The 23,877-nt window shown below is 48.8% G+C and overlaps 1 protein-coding gene across 1 annotated transcript; it reads left to right on the top strand.

Moving 5' to 3' along the window:
- Positions 1-745: 745 nt before the first annotated feature.
- On the top strand, positions 746-23,567 carry ATP6AP1 (ATPase H+ transporting accessory protein 1). The gene is made up of 10 exons (XM_048490820.1): positions 746-882; positions 5,062-5,188; positions 5,906-5,980; positions 8,120-8,313; positions 14,132-14,172; positions 15,238-15,323; positions 17,294-17,529; positions 19,425-19,472; positions 20,917-21,148; positions 22,282-23,567. Exons 1-10 carry the CDS (start codon positions 788-790, stop codon positions 22,489-22,491), a joined length of 1,344 nt encoding a protein of 447 aa, XP_048346777.1. The 5' UTR covers positions 746-787; the 3' UTR covers positions 22,492-23,567.
- The last annotated feature ends 310 nt before the right edge of the window (positions 23,568-23,877 follow it).

Raw genomic sequence — 23,877 nt, forward strand, 5'->3', positions numbered from 1 at the left:
TCCCCACTACATGAAGCCTGTGGGTGACCTTGGGCTAGTCACAGTTCTCTCAAAACTCACTCATGCCACCTACCTAACAAGGTGTCTGTTGTGAGGAGAGGAAGGGAAAAGGAGTTTGTAAGTTGTTTTGAGACTCCTTATGGTTGAGAAAAGCAGGGTATAAATCCAACTCTTCTTCCTTTCAACTTGTCACTTCTAATGAATCAGACCTCAGTTAATAAACACAAGCAGTTTTACAGAGAGGTGAGGGGAGAGGAATTCTGCAACCCAAGATGAAGGAAGAGAGGCCACGAGGTGCAGTGATTAAAGTATGGGAGTAGGATTTGGGAAACCGGGGTTCGAATCCTCACTCTCCCATGGAAACTTGCTGGGTGACCTTTGGCCGGCCAGCCCCACACTCTCAGCCTCGACCTGGACAAGTATTTGGATGGGAGACCTCCAAGGACTACCTGGGCACTCCAGATGTTCATGGACTACAATTCCCATCCGCCCCTGCCAGATGGGAATTGTAGTCCATGAACATCTGGAGTGCCATAGGTTCGCCACTACTCCAGGCAATGCCCAAAGCCCATCCCTTGCCTCGGACACGCGGCGGCCTCTCCTTAAATCAGCTGAGACTTGACCTGCCAAATAAAAGAGGAAGCAAGTCAGAGAATCCCTATTGGCCAGCACTCGTTCCTCTTTCGCGCCTGATTGGCTCTCGACAGTAGCGACTCTCCTTTACGCGTCCTGATTGGCCGCGACGCGCCAGGGAAGCCGGAGACGGGCGAAGTGAGCAGGCAGGAAGATGGCGCTGCCGGAGATGGTCGGGCTGCTGCTGGCGGCGCTGCTGGCCGTGGCGCGGGCCGGGCAGGTCCCTCTGCTGGCCTGGTCCAGCCACAGGTAGGCGGCGGGGCCCCTGCGAGTGGAGAGGGCGGTGTTCTCACGGCTGGCTTGACCGGGGTCGCTTGACCTTGGCCGGGCGGCTTCGACGAGCATGTTGTGTGCGAGGAGGAGGAGGAGAAGACCGGGGGGGGGGGGGGGGGGGGGGCTGGCGGCACCTTTCCGCTGGATGCGCATTTGGAGTTCCCCACCCCACCCCATTTTGCGCTGCGTAGCAGCAGCCTGGCTTCGGAAGCTCAGCAGGGTCGGCCCTGGTTAGTACTTGGATGGGCGGCCACCCAAGAAGCCTACGTAGAGGCAGGCAATGAAAAACCGCCTCTGTTTGCCTCTGCCCGGGCTAGCCTGAGCCCATTGGCTCTTGGAAGCTAAGCAGGACCAGCCCTGGTTAATACTTGGAAGTCGAAAGTTGCTCGGTAGAGGCAGGGCTATCCACATCTCGTTCATCCCTTGCCTTGAAACCCCCATGTGTGCAGTTGCCGTGAATCCATTGCAACTCAATGACACACACACACGCTTATTATCAGTGTGTCAAACATTCCCGAGTTCTGTTGGCTAACTCAGTAGAGTTCTAGTGCTTTCCGAAGCAGAGTTAACCCCTTTCTTAACCTGTTGAAGTTGTTGTTGTTAAATTTGGTATACTGCCCAATCCCCAAAGGGCACTGGGCGGTGAACAACAGAACAACAACACAATAAAATACAGCAAATTCAACCATACAAAAATAATAAATTAAAATACTATTAAACCAACAGCAACATCATAACCCATATAAAACCCATTTTTATGGGAGGCGTCCGGACCCCAACTCCCCTACTCTCAGTGGGAGGGGACCGACAAATAGCCGAAGATGGTAATACAGATGGTATATGGGCATCAAAGATTTGTTCCACTGATGGAAATCTGTGCAATCAGGAGTAGGCATCTTAGCATTGCTTGGCTCTGCTGAGGATGGTGCTGTTACGATGCTTTTAGACTTGTAGGGTTTTAAAAGTAAGGCCCAGGTGGTTTTGGCGTCAAGTTGGGGGTGATCCAGAGGTGGGATCCTGCAGGTTCTCACAGGTTCCCGAGAGTAGGTTACTAATTATTTGTGTGTGCCGAGAGGGGGTTACTAATTGGTGATTTTGCCATGTGATTTTTGCCTTAGTTATGCCTCTCCTCTCAGCAGTAGCGCGCAGAACTTGAAGCAGTCTAGCAGAAGGTGCACCTGCATGCGTGGCAGCCTGCACCTGCATGCATTCCTTTCCCGCCCAAGGACCGGCGCATCGGCTGCAACCTTGCCACAGCCCCGCCCAGGAATGCCCCGCCCCCGGAATGCCCAGCCATGTCCCTGCCGTGCCCCGCCCAGCCCCATTGGCACTACGCCACAGTTTGAATCCCACCACCATGGGAACCTGCTACTAAAATTTTTGGATCCCACCACTGGGGTGATCCTATGCCAGGGAGGAATCCTTGGTAGGATGACATGGCCAGTGATGGGTATACAGCACAGAAGGTGGAATGTCTGTTGGCTGGGGGAAGTCAAGGCATCCGCTTCCTGCACCATGTGAGGAACTGAGGCAGCGAGAGATTTTGCTTTCGTTTTGTTCAAGGATGTGTACTAGCTTGTTGCAAGGAGGAGGGATAAAAAGGAAGGGCCGCCTATTCTGATGTGATCGCCCCTCAGCAATCTGGAGTGCTCATTCAGTTATCCCTTCCATATCATGGGGGTTAGTTGCATGGCAGCCCCCCCCCCTCAAAAATCAGGAAAATCAAGTAAAAAATTTTGGCCCTCCCTTCGTACCAGAGAAGTCTGGGTTCTTTTTTTTAAAAAAAGAAATTCTGAATATTTGTGATACTAAAAGATAAAATATGTTGATATTATACGACACTAGATGTATATTTTTATGCATTTCTGAATTTCTAAACTTTTTCTGTGTTGTCTGCTGGCCTTCGTGTGTTGCCTGTGACTTCTGCAAAACTCCCTCCAAATTTCCATTTAATTTCTTATGCCAAAACAGCTGTGGGAAAAATCATGTTGAGGAAGGGATTGTTGGAATGCTGATTCAGATGCTTGTTCTGCCATGAAACTTGCTGGTTGGCATAGGGACAGTTGAGCACTCCAACTCTTGCCTAATCCGCAGGGCTGTTGTGAGGATAGAATGAGGAATGGGCACCCCCGTGTGGTATGGTATTGAGAAAGCCATGTGAGAAGTGAGCTCTCCAAGGGGCAGCTGGGAAAGTCAGTGGCATTTGGTTGTCCTCTGGCACTGCACATCCAGTTTAAAATTCCGGGATGGGACTAGTGAGATTAGCACATGAATAGAAGAAGAGTTTGGATTTAAACGCCACTTTTCTCTTCTGTAAAGAATCTCAAAGAATCTCAAAATCTCAAATTCCTCTCTCTTCCTCTCCCCACAACAGACACCTTGTGAGATAGGTGGGACTGAGAGAGTTCTGAACAAACTGTGACACCCCTCCCCCCAGTCACCCAGCTGGAACGTAGGGCTGGGGAAGCAAATTTGGTTCACCAGATAAGAGCCCGCCACTCATGTGGAGGAGTGGGGAATAGGATGTGCTTTAGTGGGTGGGATTCCATCCCTTGTGTGTGGAGGGAAGGGGCAATTCATAAAGTGTGTTTTGCATCTAGAAGAGAGGGGCTGTCTGTGTTAAGACTGTTTGTGACATGGGCTACCCATGGTGTTTGATTTCTGGAGAAGCAATCTGCAATCATTTGGTATAACCATGACTCAGTACCAATAAGCATATCTGTTTTTTGTTGACTTTCTGTCCTTTCTCCTGGAGTGGGCCCAGCATCCCAGTTAAAATGATGTCTAGCAGGAAAGCAAGGAAAGATCCTTGTTTGACGCTCCGGAGAGGTGACTGTTGTTGAGCTAGAACCATGGTGGTGAACCTTTGGCACTCCAGATGTTATGGACTACATTTCCCATCAGCCCCTGCCAGCATGGCTGATGGGAATTGTAGTCCATAACATCTGGAGTGCCAAAGGTTTGCCACCACTGAGCTAGAATATGTCCCAGTGGTCTGGCTCAGGTTACTTTAGACCACAGGTGTCAAACTCGCATCCCTCCAGATGTTATGGAGTACAGTTCCCATTCATCTGGCAGGGGATGATGGGAAATTTAGTCCATAACATCTGGAGGGCCGCGAGTTTGACACCTATGCTTTAGACTTAATCCCTGTCTGACTCCATTTCATCTTTCTGCTGCCCTCTCATGTCTTGGTTACTTCTCTCTGTTCCCTTGGACGGGAGAGTAAAATTAAGATGGGACTTAAGAGTGTTTTTAGAAAGGACTGTCCCTTCATGGACTCTGAAGGAACATCTGGAACTTGTGGCAATAGGTCTTGCAAAACCATTTCTTCACATGGCCTGTCCCTAAATATGGACCACAAGGAGAGAAACTCTCACACGAGTTAACAAAGAGAGAGACAGACTCTGAGGTCCTTTTTCAAGATCCTGAGGGTACAGAAGTCTGCAGAGCTTTGAGACATCTAGGAACTGGAATACTTGGCTGCATAAAGCAATGAGTGTGACTCTGGATTCCCTTTTCCTGCAAACAGTTTCATGAAAAGAAAGCACTAGTTTTGGAAAGCAGTCCACCATTGTAGTATCTTGCCCTTCATTGCAGCTATGTAGTTTGTGCCCATTGTACGGCTGCAGGAGCAAATGTCCCAGAATGGCTGATCCTTGTTTTGAGGTGACACGGCCCTTTGAAGATCAAAGTTGTGTCCAGACACCACACCGCCCAGATGTTAAGTCTGAATGTGCATGGCCTTAATTAATCAGTGGGTTTCTCATGTATGAAGCGTTGACTTCTGGTGACCCCAGGAAAGGGCAAGCCCAAAGCAGCGTTGATGCCCCGTCACTTTCCTCTGCAGGCTTCCTTGGTGGTCTCCCTTCTAAATACTGATCCTTCTTGGCCTCCAAGATGTGGTGAGACGTGAAGCCTGCTGGGTGACCTTGGGCCAGTCACAGTTCTCTCAGAACTCTCTCAGCCCCGCCTACCTCACAAGACGTCTGTGGTGGGGAGAGGAGGGCATTGTGATTGTAAGCCAGTGGTCCCTTGCTTGCCGTGTTTTCATGCTCTCAGGGAATGACTTCTGCGAAAGGAAAGAGAGCCTAATGGTTAGCCCTCTTTGTCTCCCTCTGACCCTTTCTCTCTCCCTCTCCTCGGTGAACCCAGCTCCTTATGGTCCCCCTCGGCAGCCCCTCACGAGGGGCACGTGGTTACCGAAACTCAGCTCGCATCTCTGCTGGACTTGGCGCTGAATAACGGGCCCCATAATGTGCTGCTCGTGCTTCAGGACAAAGTGAGTATTTGTTGCTTGGTACCCGACAAGCACTACACTGAAACTTTGCCTGCGCCGCTTTACATAAACCAACAGAACAGTGGCAGCTTTCTCCTGGGACCTTTATCTTGTGCAAGTGCTGAGAGCCCTTGTCCCAAAACCTCGGTTCTCCCCCAGCGTAAAGTTCCGAGGGTTCTTTGGTTTGTGGTTAAGCCAGGTGACCTGCCTGCCAATTCTTAATTGTCTCGTCTGGATGAATTTGGTTGCGGGTGGTTCCAAATTCCCCTTTCCTATCTTTATTAAGGAGGGCACAATAATCTCCTGGAAATTTTTGATAAGATTCATTGTCCAGGGATGGTTTTTCAGTCTCTTTGCGGGTTCAGCATCACGGCCTTTAAAACAGAGAAGGAATCTGAGTTTTTGCTCTCTTTCGTATCCATGTGTAGGAAATGCCATTTCTTTGCCCTGGCCATCTGACCAGGAAACCTCATGACTTCATGCCGGCACTTCCTCATTCGCCCTCCCAGAAGCTCCATTTGCTCGCCCCAGGGCTTGACAGAAAGAAGTTCAACTTGTATTTTGGACTAACTCTGTGTTGACATAGGAGATGTGTCTCTGTGTGTGGGGTGTGTGTGTGTCAGGTTGCCGCTCATCTGGCCACCAGTAGAATACCCATTGCAAGGGTAAGATTGCAAAAACACGTGCCTGAAAGGGTTAACAAAATGTCTTCTTTCTCAGCTCAGCGTTGAGGATTTCACTGCCTATGGAGGGGTTTTTGGCAATAAGCCAGACAGCGCCTTCCCGAATCTGGAGGTAAGAAATATTGAGTGGTATGCCAGAGTGAGTCATTTATTCCCACACTGCACGTATATGATTGTACTTCCTGGCGGGCCAACACTTCTCAACGAACCATTGAGGGAACAACTACAGGGAGTGGGGAACTTGAAGCACAATCATGAGATCAAATTCCTGCCCAACGATTATGGTTCTTTTCCGTTCCTTCTCTTTCCAAGACATGCAGCATCCACCACAAAATAATCTTTGTTTCTTCACTTTACCTCTTGTGGTAGAGTTTTAAAATTCCAGTCCAGACCTCGCACAAGACCGTGGTTTAGTTTAATGATGGCAAACCTTTTGGGCTCTGCGTGTCAGAAATTTAAGAAATGCCTAACTTTACTCTGCTGGCATGCCGCAATCCCTCCCCTTTCCCGTACAGAAGAGAAACAGTTGTTTACACATTCATTTATTTTTTAAAATCCAGTCCAATCACGGGTGGTGTTCTGTATTATGTAAAGAAATGTCTTATAGTTACAAGAATTACTCAAACAGAGATGATAGTTGTTAGGTGTTGGTGAATGCTGGCATGTCACCCGAAACGTGGTGTGTCACCTTTGACACGCGTGTCATGGGTTTGCCGTCACTGGTTTAGTTCAATCAAATGTACATAGTATGATTGAATGCAGGCCACTCCAGGGTCTGTGGCTCATAAGGATCTACCAAACTAAGATCTGTAAACCACATGCGGGTTTTTGTGTGCTGTGTGAAAGCAGACTGGGTTTGTGTCCAGCCTCCAAGACGGAATTCTGCTTTAAATTCCACATTCTGTCCCTGGAGTAACTACTGTGTGCTTTCATTATATCCTGCCGTTTGCCTTCTCAGTCACAAGAAGTATGCAAGCAAGGGACTTGACATTTTATTTCTAGTTACTACTAGTTAGCATTACTGGTCCTTTACTGCTAGTTCTAAAATAGCTCTTTCAGTTCTAAAACAGAACTTTAGAAAGTTACAAAATGTCTTTGTCCTCCTTTTTCTCACAGTGCTCTGTTCTTGCTGTGCTCGGGCTCTGGATGCTTTTTTCCACGGGGAGAAAAGCAAGCTGGGGGTGCTAGTTTTTGGGAAATGGTTTTGTGGGTATGGCAGGTTTTTAATCTGCAGATGGGAAAGTGCATTTCCACAAATACAGCTCTGCTCATATTATACTGAATCCTTCGGCTTTATGAGAGGTGCAGATAGGGTGATAGTTGCTCGCAGTGATTTACCAGGTTTATGGTCCACCTTCACCACAGGTGATGCAATTAAAAGGAAGGCCAGTGTGGTGTAGTCGTTAAGAGCGATGGATTCTAATCTGGAGCACTGGGTTTGATCCCCCACTCCTCCACATGAGCGGCGGACTCTAATCTGGTGAACCGGCTGTGTTTCCTCGCTCTTCCACACGAAGCCTGCTGGGGGGCCTTGGGCAGTCACAGGTTTCTTCAGACCCTCTCAGCTCCATCGACCTCAAGAGGTGTCTGCTGAGGGCAGAGGCGTAGCTGGGCCAAGAGTGTGCCCGGTGCACCCTCTGTGTTTTCCGTGCCCCTCCTCCCCTGCGACACCCTACCCTCCCACATCCCCACACTTACCTTACTTCAGCCTGGAAAAGCAGCCTGCTCCCTTCAGGCTGAAAAACGGCCTAGTGGGAACTATACTTCCCATGAGTCCTTGGGGCTCGCAAGGTCTCCTGGGAAATGTTGTTCCCACCAGGCTGTTTTCAGCCTGAAGGGAACAGATTGCTTCTCCAGCCTGCACTGTTTTAATAAGGCAAGTGTGGGGGCGGGGGGGCGCCATGGGGGGGAGTGGGGTGCACGGGAGTGATCCCCCAGGCATGAGCCTGGTGCAGTGTACACCCCCCCCCAGCCCCCTGGTACCTCCACCTCTGGTTGGGGGGAGAGAAAGGAAAGGCGATCGTAAGCCACTTTGAAACTCCTTAACGGTTGAGAAAAGTGAGGAGTAAAAACCAACTCTTCTTCAATGAAAACACTGTGAATCAAACAGTACAAACACCCCATTTTCTACTACAGAATTAGAAAGCTTTAGCATTCAAAGGTGAACTTTCTGTGCCTTTTGGGCCTCCCCGTGAGACCCACCATTTGCAATTCATGACTCCAGCTCGTTCTTTCCCTGTTTGCCTCCCAGAACGCATTGGCCGCAGCTCCGTCTTCCTTGGTTCTTCCTTCTGTCGACTGGTTTGCAGCTAGTTCTGTTCCTGCCTTCTTGAAGGCCAAGCTGGGCATCGCACCTCTGCATGTGGATCAGAACACGCTGCAGGAGCTAAGACTCAATGCCAGCCTCCCTGCCCTGCTGTTGGTACAGCTGCCGTACACCACCAGGTGGGTATGCAAGCCTGCAGCGCCGCTGTTCACTTCGCCAAGGGGGTCTCTCTTTCTCTCTAGGATGTTGTGCGTTTTCCAGGTTATATGGCCGTGTATAGACAGAGTATAGATGAATTCACACTGGAGTTAGACTTAGGAGTATAGATGATATGAAAGACTTTTGCTTGAGACCTTGGACAGCCACTGCCAATCTGAAAATACTGACAATAGACTGATGGTCTGGGCCAGTATAGTGTAACTTGGAAGGCTGCCAACAGGTTTAATAACAGAATGGATGCTAATGGGTTACTGTCAGGATGCCTATGGGGTGCTGGGGCCGCTTGGAGCTTTGGGGCTTGGGGGGAAGGGATTGTAGCTGAATATTATGTAGTGTGCTTCTGCTCATTTCCTCCAGCAGGTGTTGGCCAAGGCCAGCTCCAGCGGACTTGCGTTTTTATCTCTCACTGTCTGCATATTTCTGCTTTTAGTTCACATGGGGGGTGCACCTTCACTGATATTACTGACAGTTTGCACAGGGAAAAGTCAGTTCTGGCTTTTCCACGCTGTTTGCAAGATGCTGAATAAACATCTTTACAAGGTGTTGTTTCCATTATTGAGGATCTGACATTAAGCCAGAACTGCTTCATCGTGCGACTCTTCATGCTACCTTCTGCAGCGGAAGTTGCGCATTTGAAATACCTAGTTGCTTTTCTTCAAGGACTGTCTGGCGTTCCCTTCTCTCCTCGTGGCATGGCTAGCCTGATTGAGGAGGGGGTGTCTTCTGACTCCAGCAAGCCTGGTTCAGCAGGGTCTGATACCCTTCGGAACCACAAATCGGGTCTGACCGCTTGTGGTCCGAACCTGGGAGCTGGTGCGAGTGGCCAGAGTACTTCATCTACTATTTTGGGGGAAGGACTGGGAGCTGCAGGAGCCCCCTGTTATCTGGCTGCTCCATTACCAGGAGTTACAGTTCGACGCAAGCAAACATCAACTGGGCCCACCGTTCTTCTGTTGGATTTAGACGAGGGGCCCGCCTAGGCTACGGCTTCGTTGGCGAAAGCACCCAGTGGTACAACGCTGTCTGGAGAAACCGCCAAATCAGGGGACGCTGAAATGTGGTGCCACTTTCACAGTCGAGAGGCAGTTTGGGAAAATGAATGGGCCGAATACCAGAGACCATTGAACCAGATGCACCAGGATTTGATGGAGCTGCACCTGGTGGTCACTCGCATGGAAACAGAACGCAACCAGGCACGTGAAGATGCCCGTGCCGTCTATATGCAGCTACAGCAGCCGCCTGCTGATGGGGTTGGGGTCGGTGATCTCCCAGCAGCTGTCCCAGCAGATGGGGCAGTACCAGTACCAGCCGGTGCCGGAGGTCTGCCGGCACCATTTCCAGGGCAGCTGGGTGATGGCACCAATGGTGGGCAACCCACTCAACCAGCCCAGCCTGATGGAGGGCAACCAGCTCAGCGGCTGGAGGGGCACCAGTGCAGCCAGTTGGGATTCCTGCGCAGCCGATTCCTCTGGGCTTTCCTGCTCCACCAGTTTGGCCTCCCGTGTTTCCAGCACCACCGCTGTTTCCAGCTCCGCCACCACCGTTTCCGTTCCAACCACCTTATGGGTATCCCATGATGCCTCCTATGGGGTACCTGCAGTTTCTTCAGGCTCCCCGGGTTAGACTGACGGCATGTTATGATGGTTCCCAGAAAAAGCTTCCTGCATTTTTGGTTCAAGTTAGCACCCGTATGCAGCAATATGACCGTCAGTACCAGAATGACTTGGAGCGGGTGTATGAGGTGGGCTCCGCTCTAGATGATATAGCAGCCGAATGGTATGTACGGTTTTTCCAGAGAGGGGCTCCTGAGCTTCACGACTTTCAGGAATTTATGATGGCCCTTCGACGCCGCTTCGAAAGCCCATTCGTTGGGGAGGAGGCCAAAAAGGAACTCACGCTGCTTTGCCAAGGGACCGTGCCATTTGTGGAAAATTTCCCCACGGTTGTCAGTAAAATCCCTGACTGGGATGATCCGGTTGAGGTGTTTGCCTTCAGACAAGCTTTGCACCCTGAACTGCTCCAGTGGTCACTTTAACAGGATAGCCCCCAGACCTTCATGGAACGGATCATGCTGGCGGGCATGTCCGATGCACGTATGCACGAAGCAAAATCTCATGCAAGCAAAGTGGCCCCCTCAAAAGCCTGGACCCCAGAAGAAGCCCCTCCCTCGTCACAAGCGGTCCGAGACGGAGAAAGCATGTCGCAGGCACCTTGGATTGTGTCTTTACTGTGGCGAACCCGGCCACGTGGCAGCTGGCTGCCCTGCTAAACAACCACAGAAAACCCCTGCTCCAAGAGGCGAGCCAGCAACCAAAGGTCCCGCTCCAAAAAAGGGAACGGCACGCCTTGCGCTTCCCACCGATTTGGATTATAACTCATCTGATGACGATGCTAAAGGATTTGTGAAGGCTGCTTTGGACAGCACTCAGGATATTTCGGAGGGTGAGTGAACCATCATCCTACCCTTAATTCTGTCCAAGGGTCCTAACGGTCCTAAACTGAAAGTCCATGCACTTGTGGATTCCGGTTGCTCCCACTGCTTAATACATCCTAGTGTTGTGGAGAGCTTGGAGTTACAAACATTTCTGCTGCATAAATCCCTGTCCTTCAATCAAATGGATGGTAGTCCTACGAGTGGACCCCCAGTAACTTCCCGTACAGAACCAATGCTTGTTCAATGTGCAGACCACTGGGAACATAGAGGTTTTGTGATAGCGAATATTTCAGATTATCCAATCATCCTTGGAATGTCACGGTTAATTGATCATGTTCCAAAAATCCAGTGGGCTGATCATGTTGTGACATTCACGGAACACCCTTGTGATGAGCACATGTTATTGCACCCTCCTGCAACTACTGTCTTAAGCTATGGCAATCATGTCTCCTCCCTCCCAACTGATACAGGGATTTATGGCGGGTGTTTGAAGAGGCTGAATGTGACACCTTGCCCCCACATCGTGATTCGGACTGTGAAATTGAATTGGTCTCTGGTTGCATGTTGCCAAAGGGACGGTTATATCCCATGAGTCAAACTGAGGATGCTGCCTTAAGAGACTTTCTGAATGAAAACTTGGCCCGCCGTTTCATCTTGCTGTGCCTGTGTTGTTTGTCAAAAAGAAGGATGACTCCTTAAGATTGTGTACGGACTAGCGAGGTTTGAATGGGGTATCCATCGCCAATAAATATCCTCTGCCCCTCATAAAAGAACTGCTGGCTAATTTGCGCACAGGACATATTTTTACAAAGCTGGATTTGCGTGAGGCTTATTATCAAGTGCGTATTGTTGAAGGTTATGAACATCTTACTGCTTTCAACACCCGTTATGGCCAGTATGAATATTTAGTTATGCCATTCGGGTTAAGCGGGGGCCCTGGCGTGTTCCAGAGTTTAGTCAACAAAATTTTGGATGATTTACTGTATAAAGGAGTTGTGGTTTATTTGGATGACGTTCTGATTTATATGGAGGATGGGGCATCCCATATTGCACTGGTACGACTCTTTAAAAACTCTCTCTTTGTGAAGTTATCCAAATGCGAATTCCATCAATCTCAGTTGGAATTTTTGGGCTATAGGGTGTCTGCTGCTGATTTACAAATGGATCCAGCTAAAGTCACTGATGTGGTGAATTGGCCCCCTCCCCAAACCCGGAAGCAGCTACAATCCTTTTTAGGCTTTGCTAACTTCTACCGTGACTTCATTCCTAATTTTGCTGAACTAGCATTGCCAATCATTGACCTGTTGCGTACTAAAGGGAGGGGACCCAATGTAGGGCAGCCGAACACTCCGTTGAATTGGTCGGATGACCGTCAGAGAGCATTTGAGACTCTGAAAACAGCTTTTACATCAGAACCAATTTTACATCATCCCGATTCCTCCCAGCCGTTGTAGTTGGATATTATGTAGTTTGTTTCTGCTCATTTCCTTCAGCAGGTGTTGGCCAAGGCCAGCTCCAAGGGACTTGCGTTTTCATCTCTCTGTCTGCATATTTCTGCTTTTTTTCACACGGGGGGTGCACCTTCACTGATATTACTGACGGTTTGCGCGGGGAAAAGTCAGTTCTGGCTTTTCCACGCTGTTCTCAAGATGCTGAATAAACGACTGTTCTTTACAAGGTGTTGTTTCCATCATTGAGGATCTGACAGTTACATATGATGAACTGACAAAACATGAGTACAATACAAATAATAAGAAATGTCATTACAGTCAGACACGTTTTGGCTGATAGGCCTTCGTCAGTGGTGCAAATTGTTAAATCACACATCATAAAGTAAAATTATTTGACAAATACAAAATACAGCATTTTTGACCTAAGCTTTATAACACACACACGGTCATGTTTTGCTTTCCGAATGAATGTGGATGCAAATTCAGATTTATTACCGTCGTTGACCAGTACGGTTCTACAGAAACACTTTAACAAACTAAAATTAAAATACACTTGCTCATAATGATATTCTGTTGACAATAAAAGGACCTGGATCCCTCCCACACTCTGGCCTTGGGCCACGGACAACATCTGAACATTGATTTTTGGTGGTCCTCATTTATTCCTAATTATCTGACCGATGAGCTGGGCCTCCTTCGTGGGTGCTCTAAAGCTTAGTTAGAAAGCTTAGCCCTGTCACCAACCTTCCTGGTTACCTAGTTCTCTGGGTTGAAATTTTTCCTCCCCCTTCCTGTTTGGGTTTAGCTGATGCCATATAAGGCAGATTCACGTATTCAAAACCGCTTTATTCCCAAGCTTGTTTCACTCCCGCCCCCCAACATTTCAAGCAACCTTGCCCCCCGTCCCTGCTCTTCTCCATCCTGATAGTTTATTATTTGGAGTTTGGCAAGATGGTGGGATGAGGGATTTCAGGTTTTTATATTTGACCAGTTGCCATCTTATTGATTATCAGTTTATTGTGTCTTATTATAATTAACCAGGTAATGTTTTTATGCTAAATTATTATAGCTATAGAGATGACATTTCATTATAATGTGTGTAAGCTGCCATTAGCCTGGCATTTTTTGTTAATATTGCTCCAGTGCAGTGGCGTAGGAGGTTAAGAGCTCGTGTATCTAATCTGGAGGAACCGGGTTTGATTCCCAGCTCTGCCGCCTGAGCTGTGGAGGCTTATCTGGGGAATTCAGATTAGCCTGTACACTCCCACACACGCCAGCTGGGTGACCTTGGGCTAGTCACAGCTTCTCGGAGCTGTCTCAGCCCCACCCACCTCACAGGGTGTTCGTTGTGAGGGGGGAAGGACAAGGAGATTGTCAGCCCCTTTGAGTCTCCTGCAGGAGAGAAAGGGGGGATATAAATCCAAACTCTTCTTCTTCTTCTTCTTCTTCCATTGTACGTTGCTGCATAGCACAGAGTGTGCATTTGCAATAGTTTTTGCCATCGAAAGCACGGTGGTGCGTATTGTTTGAGCTTCATAACTATGAATATACAATCATTACACACTGTTCCTGGATGTTGTGATTGATGTACTACAGGTGAGCCTTTGTGTTGTTACTGGTGCACTAACCCCAAATCCTTGTCCCATGTTGGTCAGGAAAGCGCAGGGCATTAAATTTAATAAATAAATAACTCCCAATCTTCAGTACTTGAGCGGTGGTATGGGATCCTTTCTGTTGGCTATTGTGCCAGTGCATGAGCTTTTGTGTGGTTTCTGATGTCACGGAAACAGTTAACGAAACTTAGCTGTCCAACTACGGATATATTAGTGGTTGTGATGCCACACCTTGGAAAGGTGCTTTCCTGATATACCTCTTTCTTCTTCCCTATGTCAGTTCCAGCCTGATGGCCCCCAAGGAAGTTCTCACCAGCAATGGTGAGTAAACCACAGAACCCGGTCCGCTGAAGATATTTAGATTGGGACGGCTGGGCTGAATCCCAGTGGCGTAGTGGTTAAGAGCAGGTGCATTCTAATCTGGAGGAACCGGGTTTGATTCCCCTCTCTGCCACTTGAGCTGTGGAAGCTTATCTGGGGAATTCAAATTAGTCTGTGTTCTCCAACACACGCCAGCTGGGTGACCTTGGGCTAGTCACAGTTCTTCGGAGCTCTCTCAGCCCCATATACCTCACAGGGTGTTTGTTGTGAGGGGGGAAGGGAAAGGAGTTTGTAAGCCCCTTTGAGTCTCCTACAGGAGAGAAAGGTGGGATTTAAATCCAAACTCTTCTTTTTCTTCTTGGGCAGAGGGTGCCACTTGGAGTATTGCCCTTGGGGATGTGTTATGCTGACTCACTGACGAGGCTGGTCTTGTATAAAACTTTCTGGACTGTCAGCTGACAGTTTAATCTCTGCATGCCACTGTGTGAGCCCTAACCAGTGCCGGATTTAGATGAAGAGAGGCCTAGGCTGTTCCACTTGTGAGGCCCCTCCCAATCCCCCACTCTCATGACCAGAGGAAGGTAGAAGAGCGTTTTAAACAAAACTGAATAAAGCCAAGGATGACGACGATGGGTTTTTAAAGTTCCACAATTCACAATTCTTCCTCTAAAGGACATAAGATGTTATTGTTACATACTGTAGTGATTGGAAAACTACTGAAGGGTTGTTTAGAGACTACAGCGTGTGTGAGAAAGGCCTGTGACAGTGTCAAAAATATTATACACTTTGACCAGAGGCCCCCTAGGCTTTGGCCTGCCGATTTAGGTAGACCCAACGCTGGTCAAGTGTTGCTTACCCGAGAAAGAGCAGCTATCCTGTCAGGAAGTTGGTTCTGCAGGGATTGTGTGGAAGGTGAGCAATGAAAGGAAAGGCGAAGAGGGCTGGAGAATGAGGGCCATGGGGTGGCACTGCTGGTTGGGGTAGAGGTTATTTGTGGGTCCCCCTGGGAACCTCGGGTCTTGGTGCAGAGCTTTGTTCCTTCTCTAATGAGCTTTCTCCATATAGACGAAATCCTGGGACAGGTACTGAGCGCTCTCCAATCAGAGGACATCCCCTACACGGCCATTTTGACGGCGCTGAGGCCCTCACGGGTAGGTCGCCCTTTTGAGGTGCTTATTCCGCCCTTGTGAAAATCCCGCTCTGTTCTCCCTCTTCTGGGGACGCGCCCGGCTGACTTGTCACTTCATCGGATTTATCCATTCCATTTATACCTACCTTCTGGTCCCAAAAAGGGCTTCCAAGACTGCTTGCAGAATTGAAAATATACAGTACAAGCACTGAACATAATTAAAATGCATTAAGCGCATTGGGTCAGTCTTATCGTGAAACGGGCAGGATTATACAGACGATTTGGGTCTTCATTGGGGAGAAAGTGCGATTGTTTAGGGAGGACGGAGTTGCTGTCAAATCTCAACAGACTTATGGTAACCCCGTGGGGTTTTTAAGGGAAGAAGCATTCCGAGGTGGTTTGCCATTGCTTGCCTCTGCGGAGCAGCCCTGAATTCCTTGGAGGTCTCCATCCAAGTACGAACCAGGGCTGACCTTGCTGAGCTTCCAAGATTTGATGAGGTGGGGCCAGCCTGGGTTGTCCAGGTCAAGGCAAAGATGGGGTGTTAAGAGCAGCAGTGGCGTAGGAGGTTAAGAGCTCACGTGTCTAATCTGGAGGAAACAGGTTTGATTCCCAGCTCTGTCGCCTGAGCTGTGGAGGCTTATCTGGGGAATTCAGATTAGCCTGTACACTCCCACAAATGCCAGCTGGGTGACCTTGGGCTAGTCACAGCTCTTCTGAGCTCTCTCAGCCCCACCCACGTCACAGGGTGTTTGTTGTGAGGGGGGAAGGGAAAGGAGATTGTAAGCCCCTTTGAGTCTCCTGCAGGAGAGAAAGGGGGAACATAAATCCAAACTCCTCCTCCTCCTCTTCCTCTTCCTCTTCCTCTTCTTCTTCTTCTTCTTCTTCTTAATGATTTAAATTAATTAAAATATTATTCGATCAAAAAGTGATCAATCCAGCATTTCTCTCCTGGTAGCTTTTAATATAAAGGCATCATGCATTTGGTGAAGTTGGGAGCAACTTGCAAAAACTCATTCTAGAATAAAAAATTTTAAGACTTTAGGAAGCTGCAGGACTCTTAGCCTGCAGACTAACACCTGGGATTACAATTTTTGGTAAAAATGTTGATGTGCCTTCCTGGTAGAGTGAAACATTCCCCCACACCTAGGAACATACGAGCCAGCCAGTGTTAGAATCACAGAGCTGGAAGGAGCCGCACAGGCCATCTAGCTGAACTCCCTACTCAATGCAGGATCAGCCTAGAGTATCCTTGACAAGTATATGTCCAGTTGGTGCGTGAAGAAGGACAGCGAGTGGTCGTTCTCCACCTTCCTAGGCAGCCGATTCCACAGCTGAACTACTCTCCCTGTGAATTTTTTTCTAATGTCCAGTCAGTGCCTTTCCACCCGTAATTTATACCCATTATTGCAAGTCGATCCTTATTGTGAGTCCTTGTGACGTTTTTAATAGTTTTTCTTGCTGAGCCTCGAGGTGGGCTACAGAATGTTAAACAATCCAATCAGGCATTCAGCAGGCAATACACTAGACCAGAGGTCTACAGCCTTTTTGAGTCTTCAGGAATATTTGGGATTCTGACATGGTCTGGTGGGCGCAGTAATAAAATGGCTGGCAGAAAATGGCTCACGGTAGATCCTTGCGCTGTGGTGACAGTAGCTGTCGAAGTAATGTTTGTTAAAAATCTGCACAGCTACTCAGATGTCCAGTAGTCAGTCAGAAGACTTTCTCTGCAGAAACCCTACCTAGCTCTATCCACTTCCTAAAACACACTTGGTGGGTGCCAGAAAGGTGTTGATGAGTGCCGTGGTATTTACATTGGAGACCATTACAATAGGTAATGCAGGTTTTATTGCGTGCTAGCAGACTTGACACTTGACTAAAACATAATGCCACGTGATGATCAGGAATAGCCACCATTTGTGGACCTTTAACAACGTAGCACTGTAACCTCTCCCAACCGTTTATCTTTGCCCCTCTGCCACCTGCCCCCAGGTTGTCCGGGATGTCTCTGATTTGACCCCTGAGAAGATGGGTCGACAGCTACTCCAAAAGGACGAGGCGCCTCCACCTCTTCGGTTCCCCGAAAGTGGAACTCCACAGATCCTCTTCTGGGCCAGCAACTTCTCTGTGGCCTTCAACAACACGTGGCACGACCTGACTAACCTCACGTTCGGGAATAACCCCCCTGTCAACGTCAATGATTCCAAATGGTCTCCCCAAGCTTCTCAGTGAGTTGGCAAGGGGTGTGTGTGTATTGTGTCTACAAATGTAAAGTTGTCCACAGAAACAGACACAGGGAAGCATGAGGTGATTAGAGAGGTTGCGTGGGGGAAGGTGGAAGGTGACCTGGCCGCAAGTGGAGCAGAGAGGGTGGAGGGCTTTTGTGAGAGCATAAACCTTGGCACAAATAAAATACCACATTCTGCTCTGAATACGTTTATCAATGCAGGCCTGTAGACTCCATAAATCAATCACTAGAAGTTGTTCTCTTCTTCAAGCCTGACCTATAGGATCTCTTCTTGGCTTGATCATGGAGCTGCAGTCTCTGTAGCCTTATGGACTGTCACTAGAACAACGGTCCCCAGTCTAGTGCCCGGCAAGTTTTTGTAGAAAGTGCACGCAGTTAGGTGGGGCCTTTGCCCATCACAGCTTCTGATTGGCCATTGGAGATTTGATTGGCAAGGCAGATTTTTAAGGAGAGAAGAGTTTGGATTTATGCCCCCCTTTCTCTCAAAGAGACTTACAAATTCCTTTCCCTTCCTCTCCCCACAAGGGACACCAGGTGATGGGCCTGCGGTGGAGCTGAGAGAGTTCTGAGAGAACTGTGATTATCCCAAGGTCACCCAGCAGGAATGTAGGAGTGGGGAAATAAATCTGGTTCACCAGATAAGACTCCACCACTCATGTGGAACAGGGAATCAAATCCAGTTCTCCAGATTGGAGCCCACCTGCTCTTAATCACTACACCGTGCTGACTCTCACACTGGCTCTCAGCAACCTCTGAAAAAGGTGCCTTCAGCAGCAGCTGCCCCCACAGCACAAGGATCTTCGCTGCATGACTGAAAGGACGTTGTGGCAGCCATTTTGTGCCTGGCTCCATCTCCTGCAGCAGACATTTTGTGGCTGCAGCCACCAGGGACGGAGTGAGGGGGAACTGCACCCAGGGCACGCGCATGCCCTGTGGCCCTGCCATGATACCACCTGCCCATGCCACGCCCCCAAAACACCCCAGCCACGCCCCACACCCCCAAGGCACTCCCAGGGCATGCCTCATCCCTGCCCCATGGGCGCTACACCACTGGCAGCCATCGCACTGTGTCAGCATTCAAACATGGCCCAGGCTTCAAATGGTCGGGGATCCCTGAGCTAGAAACATGGGATTTAAAAATAAAAACTCAGCTTCTGTGGGTGAATTTGTTTTATTTTGGTACCAAATACTGTATTTTGCCTCGCATAGTTGAATCATGGCATAGGGCAGTGGTGGCGAACCTTTGGCACGGGTGCCAGAGGTGGCACTCAGAGCCCACTCTGTGGGCATGCGCGCACAGAGTTCGTCATGGGGGGGCGGAAAATCGTATCTTGTGGGGGGGCCGGAAAAACACATCTAGACTGGCCTGGGCCGCTGGGCACGACGTATAGGTAACCCTGTTAAATGCTGTTAAACCCCACTGATTTTCATGGGAAGAACTAAAGTGCAATCATTTACCTGGGAGTAAGCTCGGTTGCTGGCAATGGGGCTTGCTTCTAAACCCTCCTAGGGTTGTGATTCACCCATTCGAAGCTTTGCACAGTTGCTTCAAAGCAAAGCCACCGACTACCACCAAGCTTACTCCCAAGTAATGTGTGCCTTGGAGCCAACCGTTTTTTCTAAATTAAAACTTCAGTATTCAGGTTAAATTGCCGTCTTGGCACTTTGCGATAAATAAGTGGGTTTTGGGTTGCAGTTTGGGCACTCGGCCTCGAAAAGGTTCGCCACCACTGGCATAGGGAAAGAACCGGGGATGGGGATGGGGGCTTGTCAAGTAGGGCTTTGGGGAAGTGTTGAGTGAAAAGGGACTTGCAGTCCCCTGGGTTGAAAGTCTGTGGCCTTATCATTGTCTCTTTTGGTGTATTTCTATTTCAGGTTGGTTCTGAAGTATGGCAATGTGAATAGGAGCTCCTTGACCATCAGGTATGTGTTGTGAGGAGCCTGTTCTTATCCCAATAAATAGAATTTCCCTACCATATATTTTTCTTGAATCCACGGGAATAATTATCTGGGTTAGTTTCTCTCTGGGGCCAGACTGACCACACTGGATTCCGTCTCCCCCAACCCAGGTTTTGAGATGCACCCCTTCCCTTCTCTAGCACGTTTGCGTGACTTGTGCAATCTCATTGTTATTGTTGTCACTTAGTTTTTTTCCCCTCCCCTCTAGGACAGTCCCAGGACAGAGTACAGTAAAAGCCATAATAAAACCCCACACAATACGACAGTCAAACCACCATAAAACCAATGCTAAGACCATGAAACATTCTAGACTCTAAAACTCCCACCACAGTCACCCCCCAAAGTGGGAGATGTTTTCATTACGTTTTCCAGCAGTTGCTTTTGGGGGTTGTTACAGGACTAAGCAGTGTGTTTAATATTTAAATAGCTGCAGCTGAAACGTGTGTCTCTTTCCCCCCCACAAATTTCAACCGCTTGACACTTAGCCCCATATAAATGTATAGAAAAAGCTCCATATCTCTTTGGAGGCCAAAAATAACGGTACATGGGCAACTCCAGTATGGATTTAGTTCTTGCTGAAGAAGATTTGTGGGACGAAGCTGTAGCTCAGTAGTACAGCATCCGTTTGGCCCGGGTTCAATTCCCGCCATCTCCAGTTCAAAGGACAAGGTAACAGGTGACGTGAAAGACCTCAACTGGAGACTCTGAAGAGCCAGGGTCAACCTTGAGTAGACAGTGCTGGTCTTGAGGAACCAATGGGCTGATTTAGTAGAAGGCAGGTTCAGTGTTTGAAGATCTCGACCAGTGGGTTGCAGTAGGATAGTTATTACTATTATTTATTAAATTTTAAAAACCACCCACCCCCGAAGGGCTCTGGGTGGTGTACAACAAAACAACAACAATAGTACACAATAAATAATTAATAAATAATTAAAAATTCATAACTTAACTCAGTATAACATAGCAGCATTCCAAAAACCAGTAGAGATAATAATGATGATGATGATGGCGCCCGATCCCAAGGCCGGGAGGAGACAGGCAGTACTGAAAAGATGTCTTATCGATAATGCCGATGATGGTACGGCCCACAACACGGGGGCATCCGAGGGGGAAAATCCGCAGCTGGCCTCCCCAAAGGCCCAGTGGAACAACTCGGTCTTGTAGGCCCTGCCGTAAAAGCCCTGGCCCGGGTAGAGGCCAGCTAGTTGGGATCGTGTGCCCTGCCCATTGAAGGAATTCAGGGTGGAGTGTACAGGTTCCTGTTTCATTTTAACCTCACAACAGGCCTGAGATGCACTAACGGGCTTGAGGTTTTCCGTGGCTGAGTGGGGTAAAAGATCCTGATCGCCTTGCTGCCTTTCGCCTAGTCTGAGACTTCTGTGTCCGTTCTCTCACTTGTCCTGACAAGGTTCCACATCAGAAACGTCTTGTACAACGTCTCTGCCCGGCACTGGTTCAGCCTGCACTTAGTGGAGGTGATTCGAGGTGGGGGCGCCCCCATCCGCTTCAACGTCACCCAGATCACAGCCCCCAGCAACTATTCCTTCAGCTGCGCCCAGGTCAGCAGTTTTCCGCCCTCAGAGGCCCTCCTCGTTCCCGACGGCCGTCAGGACGTGAAAGTGATGATGGCAGATTTTCAGGTAAGCCAAAACGAGTGGGGAAAAAGACCCCTGAGAGGAATTTCAGTTCGATTGAGGTCGCTGGGGAGAGCCTGCAGGCGCCACTGTTTGGACTCTCCCTCCCCCAACATTTTCTCCCTCCCAATGAAACTGGCAGGCAGTAGATTCAGGCTGGACAAAGGGAAATATTTCTTTATGCAGAGTGATTAAAATGTGGAATTCTTCCTGCAGATGTAGTGATGGCCCAGGGGCAGAGAGCTTTAAAAGGCGATTAGTCTGATGCATGGAGGGTAGAGGCTTATCACATTTAAGAACATAAGAAGAACATAAGAACAAGCCAGCTGGATCAGACCAGAGTCCATCTAGTCCAGCTCTCTGCTACTCGCAGTGGCCCACCAGGTGCCTTTGGGAGCTCACATGCAGAATGTGAAAGCAATGGCCTTCTGCGGCTGTTGCTCCCGAGCACCTGGACTGTTTAGGCATTTGCAATCTCAGATCAAAGAGGATCAAGATTGGTAGCCATAAATCGACTTCTCCTCCATAAATCTGTCCAAGCCCCTTTTAAAGCTATCCAGGTTAGTGGCCATCACCACCTCCTGTGGCAGCATATTCCAAACACCAATCACACGTTGCGTGAAGAAGTGTTTCCATTTAGAGGCAGTGAACCTCTGCGCACGAGTGACAGGAGGCAACATCTTGGGAAGGACGTGGCTTCTGTGCCCTGTTGTTGGACCTCCATAGGACGTGGCTGGCCCCTGGGTGAGACAGGAAGCTGGACTTGACGCAGCACTGGTTTGATCCAGCAGGTCCGTTCTTATGAAGGCCTCAGCCTCTGGGCTTTGTCGCTGGACCACCAGAGGAACTGGTTGGCCACTGTAGGAAACACGATGCTGGATGAGACGGGGCGCTGGTCTGATCCAGCAGGGTGGTTCTTATGGTTCTTAAACTCTTTTGTCACTGGCAAAGTGGCAGGGTCTGGTTGTACAGATCATCTGGCTAGAGATCAGGACAGAAGGCCCTTCCCACCTACAGGCTGTACAAAATGGCTCAAACAACCTTCTGCTGGGGTGGAACACGAGGGCTTTCTACTGGGATTGTGTTGGTGAGCCCAGAACCCACCCCTCCCACTAACTTGTGTCCCCAAATCCCTTCAGATCCAGAGTTACAACGTGACGGGCCCGCGGTTCTCCTATGCCAGTGACTGTTCCGGCTTCTTCTCTCCTGGAATCTGGATGGGCTTGCTGACCTCCCTGCTTCTCGTCGCCATCTTCACCTACGGCCTTCACATGGTCATGAGCCTCAAGACCATGGACCGTTTTGATGACCCCAAGGGGCCCACCATCTCCGTGCCCCAGACGGAGTAGGGGCGACTTCTTCACCTTCCCTGCCCTGGGACCCAAATGCTGGTCATATTCTGGCCATTCCAGCCCTCGCCACGTTTCTCAGGCCCATTAGCTCAATGCATTATCCTTCTCTGCCTCTCTTTCCCCTTCCTTCCTTTCTGCCTTCCCAGACTTCCCTTCTCGCCAGTAGCTGTTTTCCCAATAACATTCCCTGGCCACCTATTCTCTCCCTTTCAGAGCTCCCCTGACTGTCCCCAGCTCCCAGAATTCACAGGGGTCGCGACTGTAAACAAAGCAGGAGGGGAGGGGAAAGTCCTTCTGTGAAATGGAGGGGCCGATTGACGTGTGGTGCAGCAATCAAGAGTGTTTGCACTGAAGGTTTGCTTGGGGCAAATCATTTCCGGGACACACTGCTGCTACCCCCGCTTACAGCCCCTTTTATTTCTCTGGTGGGCAGGTGTCATCCGACTTCCTATCGCAACGTGGTGTACATATCTTTCAGGGTTTTTTGTCACGGTGTTTGAGTGTTCCTTGTTTTGCTTTGCCCAACCACCTCCTCTTTTCTGCTGTAGCCTAAGTGGACCTTCTCTCTGGGCCTTTCCCCTGCTTATTTATTTACGTGATTTTCTGTGATTTAGTTTTGTTTACAGTGACTCAGTATTTGGGACCCCGTGCTGCCTCTCCTGCAGAGCGAGTGGGGTTCCCTTCCTGTGACTCCTTGCTGACCCTTGAATGGAAGGATGTGAATAAAAGGGGGGAAAGTGGAGTTTTGGACATGTGTTGTTGATGTAGGGAGACCACTCCTTTTGGCACCTGTTCTGAAGCTCAGACAATGGCTCCTTATGCCATCTTAGTTGCAGGTGAGCTATCATCTACTCTACCCACCCAACGGCTGCACTTTCTCTCTCCTCCCAGTGACCCGTGATAATATTCCAAGTGCCAGTGCAAAATATTGCTAAAATTAAACTGGTAACAGGTATGAACGCTGCCCTAAGTCTAGTCTTAGAGGGTGCCCGTTTCCCATTTCTTGTATTTTAAAAATGCATGGCATCTTTTGCATTTTTTTTGCACTGTGTAAGTGTATGATGATGTTGGAAAAATCCTTAAATTTAAAAATTAAAAGGATTAAAGGATTTAAAAAAATCCTTAAATTTAAATATATATAAATGGGATGTGAACTGGCTAAGAGTGAGAGGGAAAAGGATCTTGTGGCTGCAGTGGATAGCTTACTGAAAAGGTTGACTCCCTGTGTGGCAGTGGTAAAAAAGATGAAGTCCATACTAAGTCCCTCTTTCATAAGACTTGAATTCAGTAGCCCTTTAAGCCAATGGGCACTACATTCAAGACAACAAAAATGAGTTGTACTTCACTGAGTAGTCATGGATGACTTTAAAATGGGATTTGACA

Source organism: Sphaerodactylus townsendi, linkage group LG03 (genome assembly GCF_021028975.2).
Source record: "Sphaerodactylus townsendi isolate TG3544 linkage group LG03, MPM_Stown_v2.3, whole genome shotgun sequence".
Lineage (NCBI taxonomy): Eukaryota > Metazoa > Chordata > Lepidosauria > Squamata > Sphaerodactylidae > Sphaerodactylus > Sphaerodactylus townsendi.